The sequence below is a fragment of the Haliotis cracherodii genome, unplaced genomic scaffold (assembly GCF_022045235.1).
Source record: "Haliotis cracherodii isolate W230 unplaced genomic scaffold, xgHalCrac1.p SCAF_18, whole genome shotgun sequence".
NCBI classification, from domain to species: Eukaryota; Metazoa; Mollusca; class Gastropoda; order Lepetellida; family Haliotidae; genus Haliotis; species Haliotis cracherodii.
In genome coordinates, this window is record NW_027266273.1 from 18,449,049 (window position 1) to 18,466,545 (window position 17,497).

The 17,497-nt window shown below is 39.4% G+C and overlaps 1 protein-coding gene across 1 annotated transcript; it reads right to left on the minus strand.

Moving 5' to 3' along the window:
• Nucleotides 1-1,288: 1,288 nt before the first annotated feature.
• On the minus strand, nt 1,289-11,210 carry LOC139465344 (uncharacterized). Its single transcript, XM_071247047.1, has 3 exons — nt 10,995-11,210; nt 1,974-2,229; nt 1,289-1,625 (listed from the first exon to the last, which is right to left on the minus strand). The coding sequence occupies exons 2-3, from the start codon at nt 2,161-2,163 to the stop codon at nt 1,465-1,467; spliced, it is 351 nt and encodes a 116-aa protein (XP_071103148.1). The 5' UTR covers nt 2,164-2,229; nt 10,995-11,210; the 3' UTR covers nt 1,289-1,464.
• Nucleotides 11,211-17,497: the final 6,287 nt, after the last annotated feature.

The window sequence follows — 17,497 nt, forward strand, 5'->3', positions numbered from 1 at the left end:
GTAGAATGAGCACATCTGCTACCCAAGGGGAATATGTTACCATGTTTGTACTGACTTAGACTGCATCTCAGAAAATCGGCCTCGGTCAAAGACATTGTTACAGTGATGTTAACTTTCACAACGTTTTCTGAGGATATGGCATATTTCTGATACACTACTCAACAATTGATAGGGATAATCAACTATGTCATTTTATTTAAATATACACGTGACGTGTAAGAATCAATTTTGTACATCATGGAAAGGTTACAAATTTCCCTATCAAAAGCGGAGTAGCGTATAATGGAGACAAAGTAGGCCCTTATCACAGCTCGTTCTTTCGATGAATCATGACAGGCAATGTGTACGTACCGAATTATAGTGAAGTGCATTCTTTCTACGCAGTGAACTTTAACACGAAATACTAATAAATCATTTTGTAAAAAAAATAAGTTTTTTACATTTTCTATTTCCTGCATCTCGGACAAAATATTGTCAAAACAGACTTACTGGTTGTAACTTCGGTTCCCAGACAGGTTATCAGTGTCATAAAGATGTTGTGGTGGACCGCCTGTCCTCGAGATGTCCTCGAGATGAGGACACATCTTCCCTTGGACGAAGCAACAAGCAATATTTGAATCCCAGTTTTCCTATGATGCTGGCTTTGATGAAATCGCCTCATCAGCAGCCAGACGCACTGAATTATCTCTTTACGAATAAATTACACTATTTCGACATGGTTTCTCGAGTTTTATTTTCAGAAAACGCCTTTCAAATCTTGATAGTCGACCTTATCTGGATTTACTGACAGCATTGCTCTCGAATTAAATGGAAGATTTAGTGCGAGACGAAAAAGTTAATGTTTTTGCATAAAGCGACTTGGTACAGGTAAAAGCCTACTTCTCAGAATCTGTTAATATCAGTATTGGATTACTTAACCAACACTGATGTTAAACGACCTTTGTCAGCTCGTATGGGAAGGAGAGCACAGCAACTGAAATATCTTTGAATAAAATGGCTGATTAAATCATGTCTTTTATCTTCTTATGGTCGGACTCTGCGACAAACATGAAATTGTAATTTGAATATCACTCTAATAGAATCATCAGCCCTGAAGCATATTTGGTTTGGATGATGAGGGATGATGGTGGGTTTTTGCCTCTTTGTAAGATGGTGAGTGCATACATATGAAGCCAGAGCATGTATTTTAGTTCAGAGATCAAAGTACCGATGATAATTGACTGGATGTAAGGACATGTGGGCAATATGTGAAATGATGACAATGCAAAATAATTTACAAGATAATTAATCAGCATATGTACATCCTTTGTAATCTCATAATACATTTAAAATGTGATTTTACATTCCATATCAACTTTATAACATTCATCAGTCGGTACCGTCCGAGTTTATCGACTTAACAATGACACTACAGCTGACGTTTCATTGACGTCATAATGACGTCATGTTTGTGTAACATTGACGTCACTTCCTCCCTGGGAGCCCTGGGATACTGCAGTGACAGGCGTCTCCACCCAGCTGGATCGAACATAGATAGTCGCATATGTCTGTCGTGGTAACAGGCGCAGGTGTCGTCCCGGAGTGGTGAGTGAGGTTTTCCTGGGGCGCAGCCCGTTCCCGGATGTCTAGAGGTAAAGCGACATGAACATAAGTAACAGTAAGAGGGTACAGGAAGCTAGAATTTTGTTCAAATGATAATCCATCTTCCCGAGGCAAGAGTATCCACTAGCCTTATTACCAAAGCCTTGTAAACTAGGCTTGCTATAGGTTAGTGGCCACGCATCCCTCGTGATCTGAGGGAATGGAATCATTCAACACATATAGTTATTATCACAAGTAACACAACTGATACACGTACGTGTATCTAATGCCTTACCACCTTGTATAACCAATTAGATTTATTTTGCAATGCATACAAACACATCGAAAGATATTCCCCTTAAGGAGGAGCGAATTCCAACCTAAGTACCAACCTTTAAATCTGATGATCTGTCCACGTTCATCTGTCCATCTGTCCACGTTCGCACAGTCGCAGTGGTCCAGCTTCTTCATGGCGGGGAAGTCATCCCCTTGCGAACAGAAGATGAGGCACACAAGAGGGGAGGCGTAGACGTAGCACGCTGACAGTGCCAACGTTGTCAGGATGGGCACACACGACCGCATGCTTGATTCACCAGGACTCACCTCTGACAGAATTCGACAAACTTGTACGTAGACTGTCGAATTGATCTGGGATAAAAACACATATATACTTTACTGTTCGTTCAACTACAGAAGAAGAATTATGTCTTCTTACAAATACTCATTCTTAACAAATTATCTATCCTTATGATGTAGCGTAGATTTCACTTCGAGGGTGCACTTGTTGACAAGTATGCGTGCATGGCAATACAGTAAAGTACGTTTATAACGAACACGCTTATAACGAACTGACGGATATAACGAACTGATTTTTATGTCCCGACTATTCGCTAGAGTTATGCTGTATATATGCTTATAACGAACTACGGTTATAACAAACTAAAGTTAGTGGTCCCTTTGAGTTCGTTATAACCGTAGTTTACTGTAGTTGGTGAAGAAGGACGTGTAGATTCCGAAAAGCTTGTCCAAAGAGCCGACTGAACACCCGTTCTTCAAGCTTTGAACAACTGTTACGGCCGTTCTGACATTGCTGGAGAACGCACGCACGCACGCACGCACGCACGCACGCACGCACGCACGCAAGCACACACACACACACGCATGCACACACACACACACGCACGCACTCACGCATTCACTAGATGTCACCTATCTATAAATAGACAATGCCTTTTAGAAAGTGGTCAGATGTAACGTATGCTGTATTTGGGATAAAACTTTCATAGTAAAGTAAAAACTCTAGTCCTCAGAGTAAGTCGCTAATCGCTAGTCAGTGTGCTGACGATTGGGACGTCTACGCCGAGAGTGTGGATTCGAATCCCGGATGGTACTCCACTCAAACAAATACTAGAATATGTACTTTACCGAGGAAGTGTTATCCCAGTACAGCATATGTCATATCTCTGTCATGGTCACACAACTTATACATGACACACAAGGCTCCCTAAATTATCATTATTTACTAAATGATATAAAGCTATATCACTCAGAACCCCTTCACGTTTCAAGCAACCTAAAAAATGTAATTCACATGCTATCTGCCTCTTACGAGTCAGCTGATATTATGCCGAACTTATTTATTTGTTTATGGCAGTGCCCGACAAGGTGAGGCAAGGCTCCTACCTTCCACAAACACACCGTAAATCAGGACACTACGCCGGGAGACAGAAAATACATTATCTGCTTGTAACCAAGAACCTTTGGTGGATCTTTATGTCTTAGGAGCTATGTAACACTAGGCCCGGATACACGGGTATGTTTGTGAGCTACTCCACGACGTGTAACGATGGCAAGGCCACTCTTGTTTATGATACTCGTAACGTGCTGTATTAAGTCCTTGTAAGGTGAGACACCACGTCCTGCCTGTCATTTCAACGTATACGGATTTGCATTGATGGTCCTGTGGTTGGAATTGCCATGTGTAACCCACGTGCGCACACCGTTAACAATACCAGGAGATTTGACCACAGACCGCATGTACTAGAATGTATATGATTCTCAAGTAGTCGTATAGAGCCGTGTCGTGGTAACAGCTCGCTGCGTTACAGAGCAGCTTGTTGTTTTTTTCAGTTGTTTATTTACAGCTTTACGTGTTAGGCAGGTTAACAAGCATACAGAAATACGTATCCTCTCGTTAGATACGTTTTGAACTACACGAGTCCTAATAAACACAGTTTTTGAGGAGACACCTATGTAATTACGTATGAATTGAATGGTAATTCAAAGAAGAACATGAGACATTAAATACTGTTTCCCAGTGGTGAATGATGCAAAATAAACAAAAGTCACTCGTCTAACTGACGTTAAAATAGTAAGTTTGCTGTACATTGTTTTTATGATAATTGATAACAACAAAATAATCGTGTCAAATGATGCGCTCAGGTAGGGGTGAGTGAGTGACCTGGGTTTAACGGTGTAGGTCTCAGACGTTCAGAACTTTGGTGAAACATACGAGCACGGGTATGGTGTTGACAACCTAGAATCATGGTCGGAACGAACGGGATTCGAACCCACGATCATAGGTTTATGGAGCGTCCAAAGGGACGCAATTCTGCCCAGCGAGTTGCTGCGCCTTAGATGACTTGGCCACCCGTGTCCCCTCACTAACACTTATGAATACAATTGCAGCTTAGTTACTCCGAGGCTGTAGTAGAAGTGATCGTGTAGTGGTATTAGAACCACGAAAGCCGAAATGCCCGTTTGTCTTTGCTGGATTAATCTGTACTGGCGATTACTTGGGATGAAGATAGTGAAGATGAAACTGTTTTCCAAATTCAAATTCAACCAATATCGTTTCTTTAAAGAAGTTTTATTTAAATCATGGATATTTCACTGTCAATTAGAAAAGGGAAGGGAAATGACTTGTGTTGATTTCTCTTTTACATATCAAGCGATTATTGTGAATATTAAAAGAAGAATGAATAATGTGTAAATCCAAACTATATAAGAAAGGCGCATTACGAAGAATATGTTACTATGATTATGAAAGGTTCTAACCCTAACTACGATAGATGTCTAGTACACCTGTAACAGTTTGCGTGTATTACGTACAATGCTTTCCACGCTAAATGGCTGCATCCGAAGCAAGTAAATAACCAGGCAACATATTTCTGCAAGCATCAAAATGACTAGATATCAAAAATTGTCTACAGCGCTGTCATCAAGTATCTCCAACTGAAAGGGCTAACAGATGCGGACAAGGTGAGACCTTTAGGGGATGATACTCTCTCTTTTGCCTCTGCTAAGAGGTGAGCAGTAGAGTTAAAGATGGGAGGAGAGAGTATCGAGGGGGAGACCTTCAACCGCCACCAAGCAAATTTGATATTTTTTCTGCCTCAGCTGCAAAACCATTTTTTTAAATTAAAACCATGAGCCTAAATATTTTTCGTTAAAAAGCGTCTTGCAACAATGTTGTTTTTCAGGCTGACAAAAAATAATCCAACAGCTTAAAGCATAATTCTTTTTCAAGCACTTTCTGTGACAACTTTTTTAAGGATATCAACAGGTCACTGTGTACAATAATTTACATGCTTACAGACTGCATCCAAAACAAATAATGTGTGTATCTCGGATGGTGGATTTCTCCTGTTGGACTATTTCCCCAAAGGTCAGAACATTACTAGCCAAAATATGCTAATCTGCTGAGAATATCAAAGCTACACGTCGTGGAAAACTAAAGGTGTGATTATTCCACCAAGTAATTACACCGCATAGGTTTTCTGTCGCCATGACTACAAAGCATGACTGTGGCTTTAAACTCATTGAACCTCCCCGTATTCACCAGATTTGGTACCGTCTGATTCCAACATCCTCCCAAACTTGAAGAAAGAAGTGTCTGGCAAGCATGATACAAATGGAGATACTTTCTGCTGGACTTATTACATGACCGGGAGGTAGCCTTCTATACCAGTGGGATCCAGGCACCCCAGTATCGGTCACAAAGGTTGGGTGCCTCAGAGGAATTATGTTGACAAAAGATTTATCCGCCACCAATTCCATCAACGCAGTTCATCAAAGATGGGCTCCAAAACATTTCACTCACCCCTCTTACTACATTTTATACAGATCATATTGCGATACAGAACAGAAGTGGTAATACATGTTACTATATTGGAAGTACACGTTACTAAATGAGAAGCACATGCTACTGTAAAGGAAATTCAAACTGTACGGTCAACGAGAGAATAACTAGTGTCGAATATCTGCCGAAACAGTGGGTAGAAGTGTGAAAACTCCACGAAAAGGGCACAGTATGAGATAAAATCGCACATCACATTGACAATCGACGTGTCATAATTAGTAAATTCCTCTGAATTCTACAATATTTTTTGAATGATTTAGACAGAGCTTTGAAAAGCATAATTGCAATCAAATGTCCATCTGAATAATTGTGCATGCGCTAAGAAGCCTCATCACTGGACATATGCTGATGCCCTGAGGTAGAGTTGATGTCATGTTGCTCGACATGGAGGGGAAGTCACCCCTGCTGTCGTGCAGCGGGATACTGAGGCTGCCATCATTACGCATTATACACAGTGGTCTGTCAGTTGGTCATCTATATATCTGAAAACTGAATATGTGTTTTTTTTGTTACTGTATGTTACTGTACTATATTGGTTGTACGGTTTACTATATGGAAAGTCCACATTACTATATAGGAAGTACCTGTTACTACATAGGAAGTCCATGTTACTATAGTGAAAGTTTATGTTACTATATGGATGTAGAGGCTATAATATGGGAAGTACAAGTTACTATATGGACAGTGAGTGAATGAGTGTGTTGGGTTTAACGCCGATTTTAACAGTATTCAAGTTATAGCACAGCGTATCAGCTTAATGTGGGAAGAAAGCCCAAAGTGATGCAGGTCTCAGACGTTTACCACTTCGGTGAAACCCACAATCATAGGTTTCTGGCGTGGCCAAGGGACGCAACTCTGCACAAAGATTCGCGGCGCCTAAGACGAGTGGGCTACCCGTGCCCCCTATGTTCAGTGAATGTTACTATATGGGAAGTGCATGTTACTATATGGGAAGTGCATGTTACTATAGGTATGTACAGGGTATTGTATGGGAAATGCAAGTCACTATATGGGACGCACATATTACTATATGGGCAGATAACATAACCAGACAAACAAAACATATGGGCAGGTCATGTTACTGTATGAGAAGTGCATGTTACTACATGGGTAGTACATGTTACTATATGGTAAGTATATGTTACTGTATGGGAAGTGTATTGGGAGTGCAAATTACTATGTGGGAAGTGCCTGTTATTATATTGGAAGTGTAGGTTGCTGTACGGACAGTATTTGTTACAATATGGGAAGTGTATGCTGCTATTTGAAAGTGCATGTTACAATATGGACAGCACATATCACTATTTAGGAAGCGCATGTCACTATATTGGAAATACATGGTACTGTATGGGAAGTGCAAGTTACTATATGGGAAGCGCATGTTACTATTTGGGAAACGCATGCTACTATATGGGAAATACATGGTATTGTATGGGAAGTGCATGTCACTATAAGAGAAATACATGGTACTATATGGGGATTACATGTTACTATATGGGAAGCGCATGTTACTATTTGGGAAGCACATGCTACTATATGGGAAATACATGGTACTGTATGGAAAGTGCATGTTACTATATGGGAAGTGCATGTTACTATATGGGAAGTGCATGTTACTGTATGGAAAGTGCAAGTTACTATGTGGGGAGTACATGTTACTATTTGGGAAGCACATGTTACTATATGGGAATTACATGGTACTGTATGGAAAGTGCAAGTTACTATGTGGGAAATACATGGTACTGTATGGGGAGTACATGTTACTATTTGGGAAGCACATGTTACTATATGGGAAATACATGGTACTCTATGGAAAGTGCAAGTTACTATGTGGGAAATACATGGTACTGTATGGGGAGTACATGTTACTATTTGGGAAGCACATGTTACTATATGGGAATTACATGGTACTGTATGGAAAGTGCAAGTTACTATGTGGGAAATACATGGTACTGTATGGGGAGTACATGTTACTATTTGGGAATTACATGGTACTATATGGAAAGTGCAAGTTACCATGTGGGGAGTACATGTTACTATTTGGGAAGCGCATGTTACTATATGGGAAATACATGGTACTCTATGGAAAGTGCAAGTTACTATGTGGGAAATACATGGTACTGTATGGGGAGTACATGTTACTATTTGGGAAGCACATGTTACTATATGGGAATTACATGGTACTGTATGGGAAGCATATGTTACTATGAGTGCAGTGCATGGTACTATATGGGAAGTGCATGTTACTGTATGGAAAGTGCAAGTTACCATGTGGGGAGTACATGTTACTATTTGGGAAGCACATGCTACTATATGGGAACTACATGGTACTGTATGGGAAGCATATGTTACTATAAGTGCAGTGCATTGTACTATATGGGCAGTAACTGTTAATATGTGGGAAGTGTTTGTTACTATATGGGTGTACAAGGTATTAAATGGGATGTGCAAGTTACTAAATGTATTTGGGAAGTACATGTTTCAATGTGGAAAGTAAACGCCACTATATGGAAAATACACGCCACTATAAGGGAAGTACATGTCACAATATGAGAAGGACCATTTTTATGTGAACCAATGTACCGGATCTCTGAGTATGACATATTACCATGGTGAAGTTATGTTTTAGTAAATACGTTTACTTACAGGACAGGTTACTATAGAGGTCACAGTTCTGGGAAGCAAACATCATGTTACAGTATGGGAAGGACCTATTGTATGGGAAAAGACAAGAGTCGTGGTATACGAATAACATATCACTGTACATGTAGACAGGTAACTGTATGAACATTAAAGGACACGGGTTGATGCATGGGAGTTATCATTAGAGCGAGACATTAGCGTGGTAATTTGTTGTCATCGTTGCAATATTACAGTTAGCCTTGAGGGTAGGTTGTTTGAAATTGTGGGTCCAGTTTCTGCTTTGGCCCATTTCTCGTGAATTGTACACGAGTCGGAATATCCATATGGCATGTGTGTTCTGACGTTAATGTTTCCAGAAAAAAACAGTATTTTAAGGGGCCAAGATTTACACAAGATTTGTTTTGAACCACAGTCTTTCAAATTTAGGAACCACCCAATTTCATTTCCCTGTACGAAAGTCAATTATAATAATGTGTTGCAGAACTTGGACTTGGCAGCTTATGATGTAAATTCCTCTAGTTGTGGCTGTCAGTACTCATGATACTTCTACGAACCTACTGGTCAATCTTTGCCCAACTTTATCGAAAATCCATTCCTTGTTCCTCGAGACATTTGTCATAAAATGTGGTGACCATAGCTATAGTTGCACCTTTTTCTTCAAAGGTTCACGCCATTTTGTCAAAAGTGAACCAATTGTAATCTGAAGTTTACTGAGAAAACTGTGTGAAAGCTGGACTTCCTCACTGATTGGATGTATTGTGGGATAGGATATTAAGTCAAGAAGTAGGCACCCAATTTGCACCAAATGTGTTCCGATTCTTGCTGACCTGTTTCTTGATGACGATATTAATCAAAGCAAGGGAAATTGTTTAACTTAACCATCAAGTATATCGAAATCGATAGCGATATCGCTCAATAACCATCAAATAGGCAATACCCTTCACGTATTTACTCACCTGAACCAGCGGCCAATGTTACAGCCTCATCTGTTTCATAGTTAGATCAATGCATAATAATTCAGAGTGGTGAAAAAACAAGGTTGTATGACAAGAGGGACTTCAACTTTCCAACTGCCCCTTTATGTCGAACAATGTTCCAGCAGAGCTAGGCTTTCGTGCCCACATTTCACAACTTTGAGATACAATCCGGCGTGTTTTTTCAATGAAGATTTCAATACGACTCTTGTTTAAAAGTTGTTTGATCACGGTAAAAAAACAAACATTCGAAGCCTTAGTAAAGCTTTCAAAATGTTTTATGCTAGACTTGTGAAGGATTTCCAAATTTGACACCGCAGTAAACAAATTTGTGTCCAATGCAATACCCTGTTATGCCTTGTTCCATATGTGTTTCAAGTGAACAGTTGACATGCCTTTGTATGTGTTTGTGACAGGTGCCACTGATGGGGCAAGATACGCTCGCCTTTACGCAAACACCTGGTGTCATTACTATTTTGATATTGATTCATAAACAAATTCTTATGATATCGTTGGAATCGTACAAGGCTTTTAACAGAGCTATCTTATGATAATGAAAATGTTTTGTTGCTTTTCGTGATCCACAGCGAGAACACTTTCAGATTATCCTTATTAGGTAACTCGGTTGCCTCTTATTTGGTCTGCCTAAACTTACAGATAATATTTACTGCCCCAGATTTTGACTTTGCCAGTTTAAAGTTTGAGTTTGTGTTGTTGTTTTCTATTCATTACAGACATACTGCTCTGGAAATGCAAATATTAACTTTCTATCCCAAAATTTGAGAAAGATAATTCAATCGGGAAATCTAGAAACTCACATTTTTAGATATCCGAACATATAGAGTTACTTTCAGTCTAAACATATTGTGACCACATCGCTTAAAAAATGTAATAAACTTAAATTGTTATTCATTGAAATTAAGTTGGAATAAACAAGTTTAAAAAATAGATACATCCAACAGAAATCATCACATTGTATAATGAGAATTTGTTGATCAAATAGACAGATATTAGTATGTAATGTCAGGTGTTACAATCACTCTACGAAACAACATACAACCTGTCACTAAGTCTTTGGAATGCAGCTATAGCTTGTTTTACCTGTATCCATTCCGAAAACAGCACATGTACCAGATATGCGTGTCATGAAACTATCGTGAAATGGAATGTATACAGAAATAGTGCATTCCGTGCGGAAGGGTCACGGGTTAAATAATATACATAAGATGTAACCGTAAATCATATTTTAGAAATTAAATTTTGATTCATCATAAAAATATGTCATTGTGAATATCAATACTTGAATATGGCTTTCACTAGTCAGTGAGTCAAGTCTAATTCGTATGATGGCCATTGGCCCATATACAGAGAAAGTGTGTAAATACATATTACAATGTTAGATGAATTCATAAACAGCTTACATCATATTATTCCATTTCATAACCTTGACATAGATATTTACATAAATGTCTTGGTAACCTTACATTGTTCGAAGACAAAAACGTTATATACTTATACATATTCGGATTATAACAAAACATTTCAGGCAGATAAACGTTGTGTTCTCATAGAAATTACATATAAAGGTAAAATGATATTTATCGTCTATCCCTATCTTATAATATTCCAGTAGATGGATAAATGTCTCTACTAACCTTGTGCGCAATTATTTCAACCCAGCAAGATGTTGGTATGTGTGTGCTTTGCTTGGCACTCCTTAGCACGATTGTCAGGGGCCGACAACCACTTTGGCTGTCACAAGTATTAAAGAAACCTAGTATCTAAATGCACCAGTTCTCGGAGTTGAGTTCATTTTAATGACATTTATCCAGGTGAGAGGGTTTCCGGGCAATTCCCTGCTGGAGTCGAGAGTACTAAATGTAGTGTTGATGATCAGCCAGTATGTGGAGGGTCTGTTGACACAGTTGACGGAGATAAGGGACTTGTTCAGTCGCAATCACAAGATATATGTTCCTTCCATTTCGTGTGTTCAAACACGGCAGATTAGAATGGGCTGATTCATCACTGGAAAATAGAAGTGCGACTGCTTCTTCACTCGATGTATTTAACCAATGGATTAGCGAATACGTTATGAGGGCACTTGGGGGTATGATTGGGTATCTGAAGTACAAAAGTAATATTTCATCACGTGAACCACGTACATGTTTAAGGTTTCTTGAGAGGAAGCAACAAAGAGTATAGTAATCACATATGGCTTTCTCCTGACTGTTCGGGGCACGGTGGTGTCCTGATTCGCCCTGAGTTTGATTCTTGGTATGTCAGCTACTTTTGTCTTTCATCGAAGTGGTAAACATCTAAGACCTGATCCACCTTGGGCTTCCGTTCCAGCTCACACGTACGATTTGACATGACCGTAAAACAGTTCACAGCGGCGATATCATTGTGTGTGTGTCATAGTGTATGCTATTATATATGGCATATTACATGTCACTGTGTAACATAGTGCATGTTATTGTGTGAGTGTCATGCAGAATATCATTAATTTTGGTTAATGCATGTCACTGTGCTTCATAATGCATATCACTGTGTGTCACAGTGAATGACATCTTACTCTTACTATATCTAAAATATGTCCTCTTGAAAATATTGATAATACGTAGTTAGTTTGTGAAGACTATTTCAACTCTCTCACTCACATACTCTTTAATGATCTTGCAGTTGTTTTACACTTCAAATTCTGTTGAATTTGTGCTGCATCCATTCTTTGAGACTTCAAGATTTTCGTAAACGCTTCCGTTCCCTGGGATCTCTTTAAATTGTACTCGTATTGACATTTACATATTTAGATTCCTTTATAATAAATTATACGCTGGCAAAACATGACACCATTAGTAGTTTTTGATTTTCTTAGCAAAAATATCAGTTCGACCGTCTCTATCGAAACGACGTTTGAATGATGTAATTTGATATTTCAGTGATATCAATCAAGAGACGAAACTAACTAGGACACTGATATGTTTAGCTAGATCAGGGAGTCAATAGAAGTGTCTTCTTCACTGTCTGGTGGGATGAGGACAGTCTGGAGGGATACACACTCTTTACATAATTGATGACAGATCCTGGTATTAAAGGATTGACTCCAGTGAACAGACGTATTGATGCATTTAATTAAGTTTTGCTTTGTGAATACCAGTGTATGAGTCATACAATAACCACGTTCTTTGCCGAGCTAGATATATACAGCCTAAAGTCTGCCATGGGTCTATTATCTAAGCTATGTAGCTCGTTGTAAGAAGTACTGTGACTATATGTTGGAACGAGGACATGTGTTGTCCGCGTGTGACGTGAGGACGCGTTTAACAACTTTCTATTCCTCCCACCTCTCTCTGCTCTTTTTTCCTCCCCCCACCCTCAGCTCTTTTTACTCCCACCAATACCAGTTCTCTATTCCTCCTACTACTAACAGCTCTCTATCCCCCCACCACTTAAAGCTCTCTATTCCTCCCACCACTAAAAACTCTCTATTCCTCCCTCCACTAACAGTTCTCTGTTCCTCCCATCACTAAAAACTCCCTATTCCTCCCACCACTTAAAACTCTCTATTCCTACTACAACTAACAGCAACCCAATACCAGTGCTTGTGTTTCGTTATGAACTCACAGATTATAGAGACACATAGTCATGTACCTGTAATATTCTCCAGTCGCTCACGTATTGGGATTTCAATGGCTCATACAATTGTGTGTGTAATAGTGCACGTCATTGTGTGTGTCATAGTGCATGTCATCGTGTGTCATAGTGCATGTCCTTGTGCATGCCATTGTGTGTGCCATAGTGCATGCCATTGTTTTTGTCATAGTGCATGCCATTTTGTGTGTCATAGTGTATGTTGTTGGTTATGTCGTAGCATCGTGTGTCATAATGCATATTAATGTGTGCCATAAAGCCTATTACATTACGTGTCTTAGTGCATGTCGTTGTGAGTGTCATAGTGAATTATGTATGGTTAACGTGTGTCACTGTGTGTCATAGCGCATATCATTGTGTGTCATGTACATGCCACTGTGTGCCATGGTGCATATCAATGTCTGATCATGAATATCATATTTGTGTCGCAGTATATATTTACTGTGTCATAGAGCATAGCACTGTGTCACTATATGTCATGGCAGATATCATTGAGTGGCATGACGCATATCATTGTATGTTTGTGTCATAGTGTATGCCATTATATATGGCATAATGCATGTCACTGTGTGTCATAGTACATGTTATTGTGTGCGTGTCATAGTGAATATCACTAATTTTGGATAATGCATGTCACTGCGTGTCATAGTGAATATAACTGTGTGTCGATTTGCATGTATATTGTGTGTGTCAAAGTATATATTGTGCTTAAAAGTGCATATCACTGTGTGTCACAGTGAATGCCATCGTACTCTTCGGTCGGGTAGGATACTGTACCTAAAATATGTCCTCTTGAAAATATTGATAATACGTAGTCAGTTTGTGAAGACTATTTCTCTGAGCGACGTATTTAAGACCTAGATGATTTGATTTTTACGTTTCATTTGAGAAAAGGAGATTTTTGTAAATTCAAATACGCTTGATGAACTTACTAACACTTTATGTTTGGAGAAATATCGAGAAATCCATCACCGCGTTGATGGTTTTACATAATAGTATTATTGATGGTATCTAACTTATACAATATGTTAACTTCATGCACAGAAAACACCGTTCTATCTGTTGGTGTGTTAGCAAATGTCTGCCTCAATTTCTAACGAGCAACGGGATGCCAATTACTACGTCATTGCGTCAATTAATGAGTTTGCATTGCAGTGACGTCATGGTTCATAAATAATTGCGGCGTTACTCTCATTCACATTTTTAGTATGAAATACACACCCTATCGTAAAATGGGACATGATTAACATTTTATTTGACATATGACGTGGTACCGATTTGACTTTTAAGTATATGATTCTCGACAGCATCGCTTCATACAAAGTGACACATGTCGCACTAATCACTGCTGTTCGAGTTGCGCAGTGAACACTAAAATCATACCGTCAGACATTCTAAAATCGTGACTGACCTATCTGACATGTAGCTAACTTGGTCACTTTATGACTTGCCGAAAAGACATTCATGCATACTTGATTCATTATTTTTATGTTTATTAATCGTTCCTCAGAAACCCCTGTTTGTTACTGAAGCTGTCTGGGTGACATGGAATGATACATCGTGAGTGAGTGAGTTTGATTTTCAGCCGCTTTTAGCAATATTCTAGCAATATCACGGCGGGGGACACCAGAAATGGGCTTCACACATTGTACCCATGTCGGGAATCGAACCCGGGTCTTCGGCGTGACTAGCGAACGCTTTAACCACCAGGCTACTCGACCGCCGGATGATACATCGATTGACCTAATGAAAATATCAAAGTTGACGTAAAACAGGCATCATGTAACACATTAATTGTTATGACGTCACAATATATGATGATGTCAACGTCAATATCGACGTCATATTGACGGTGTTAGCTTATTGACATTATTTTTAAACTGGAAGACACCACAAGTATTTCTTCAAAGCATCTGATGGAAAACATATTTATACAAAAGGATGAAAGACATAATTAACACGTGACTAAAACCTCCCTTTCTGCACACGTCAGCTGTACAACATCTTGACTAAATTCATCTACAACATCATCGGGCCCGTCGTTTTTGTCTTCACTCAAACACAAGCCATTTGTGGCAGCTTGATGGATACCTGATGATCCGTGTTCGTCAACACAGCCTTTTACATTTACACAACTGTCTGTCTGGAAATTCAGTCCTTCTGACATGTGTATGTAACTTATGTAAAGTATTACATACAAGCATGAAACCATCTCTACGGTGTGGATGAGGAAAGTATCTGTCAATTTATTCGTTGTAATTGTATAACATATCCATGTTTTTATGCTGATGTTGTCACGAATATCATTATAGAGTTCCAGCTGTCTCATTGGGGCATATAGTAAGCAAGTATTATACCTGGGATGCCATCCTGAAGTGGTCGCAAGGCTGACACAATCACCAGCTCCCCGAGTAGCCTGTCATACAGCTCCTGGAAGAAAAATAACAACTACATCCAATGTAAGTCTATAACAGTTGGCAAGCCTAGATTACTGCAGTTTGAAGATAGTCTCTAGACTTCTTTTATAATACTCTAATAAGACAATTTAACAACATTCTTTTCCAAAGGCAAACACTCCGCGATGCATGGAATCTGATGGCAATGTTCTACTTAATTAATGCAATGAAGTCAAGCAGGTTGTTTACAACAACATACCTGTTTACAAACATTTATCTTAGAATCTTTTACGTAAAACGAATATTACAGTTACGTTCGAGTCTTCACACAAGTACACACGTACCCACACGTGTTCGTAGAGTATGAATGTGCGAATGTGCGTGTGTGACATCGTGTGAAGGGGTGTTTATCTAATGAATGTTAAGCAAATTACAGCATCTGAATAACCTTAAGTTGATGCAAAACAGCTGGCGCTAAAGTTACGCTGACGTGACGTTTGTGGGTCGCCATCTTTGTATTCGCAGAGGAGTCAGTGATACAAGCTTGGCTATTGGAATGCATAGCGACAGAGATACAAATCAAGTTACGAAGTAAGTCAGTTTCCCTTGTAACGTATCGCTAATTGCCACTGAAGCCAGTACAACAGTTGCATCGTCACTGAGGTGGGATTGGCTACGAACGTATGGTTACAAGACGCCGACGCCATTCTACGTCACAATGACGTCAGCAGCGTTATCCAGATTAGGAATAGGTAAATATAGCCAGCTGTGTTGTATCTGGAGATAACCTTTTATCGTGAAGTTAAATATAATAAGGAGACTATTCTTATCTCCTGTCGTATGTCACATGACCATGTCATGAGCTCTCTTTGTTCAAGGACGGTCTGATCTTTGTGAAGCGCGGAGGGATCGTCATACCTGACAATACCATCAGAGGGTGTTTGTTATTTGGCTCGGATCGGACTAAACAGGTTTTATAGTGTCAAAGATAACTTCAAGTAATTAAATTGAAAGTTTAGAGAGTTAAACAGTCCGAAATGATACGTGATGCGCGGAAGGCACATAGATCCTATTCACACAGTTAGGCCCATCCATAAATTCATAGCGCTACGACTTTCGTACTTAAACGACTTACGATAATCAAAGAGTGTAAGATCTTTTATGATACTCGGAACATTCCGATGTTTAGAGTTTTATGGCTTTAACCTGAAGCACAGTGATTCCATCAGGGAAATCCTTACATCTTTATGTGTTTTCACAAAGGGACTAGACAGTGTTGAGGTGTCAGCGAGACGATGATCATGATGGGGTGTCAGTATGTGATGTACATCGACATAATAGAAGAAAGACTGTCAAACAGAGCATATAAACTTTCCAATATGAGTCTACATGCATGGACAGGTGCAGAACTGTAGTTATACATCACAGCTCTAGTACTGTAACAAACCATTTCCTAGGGAATCACAGCATTCCCATGAGGGTAACCTTACCAGAACGCCTGTCGCATCCCAAAGGCTGAACACCAACAGTGAGTAGTCGTATTGTTAGATTTGGGGAAGTGAGACAAGGAAGGGCGTTTACGGATTCTGCCTTGTAAATCAGACTAGTCAGATATGTTGAACTACATTAATAATGTCACACGAGCACACATAGATTAATTGAAAATCAGGGGATGTGTTAATCAACACTGTTTTTTCATGATGCGAATTTTTTCTGCATTCGAGCTAATGGGACTAAAGTATGCAATCGCCGACCATCACCGCCAAGGACAGGCATGGACGTGTGTTGCTGTTCCTCTGACAGTGTGTGAGATTTACAGACCCTGACACCCTACAGCTGAGTTACTTGTCGGGGGTAACACTGGGATGTGTTCGTCTATGCTTTTTTCTAATTGAGTCGTCCACCTGCCAACAGCGTACGTAACCTGCCATATACCCTTCACGATCCGTTTGGAATCAAATTATGTCATAAACAGTCGTGTCTTTGAATGGAGGATTCAGTGTAAATGCGTGTCTGAATTTATTTTTAGTTTTATATCACTTATATGCTTGACCCAGGCTTAAACAAGTATCATATCAACTAAATGGGCTGGAATGACGATCGGCTTATATTTG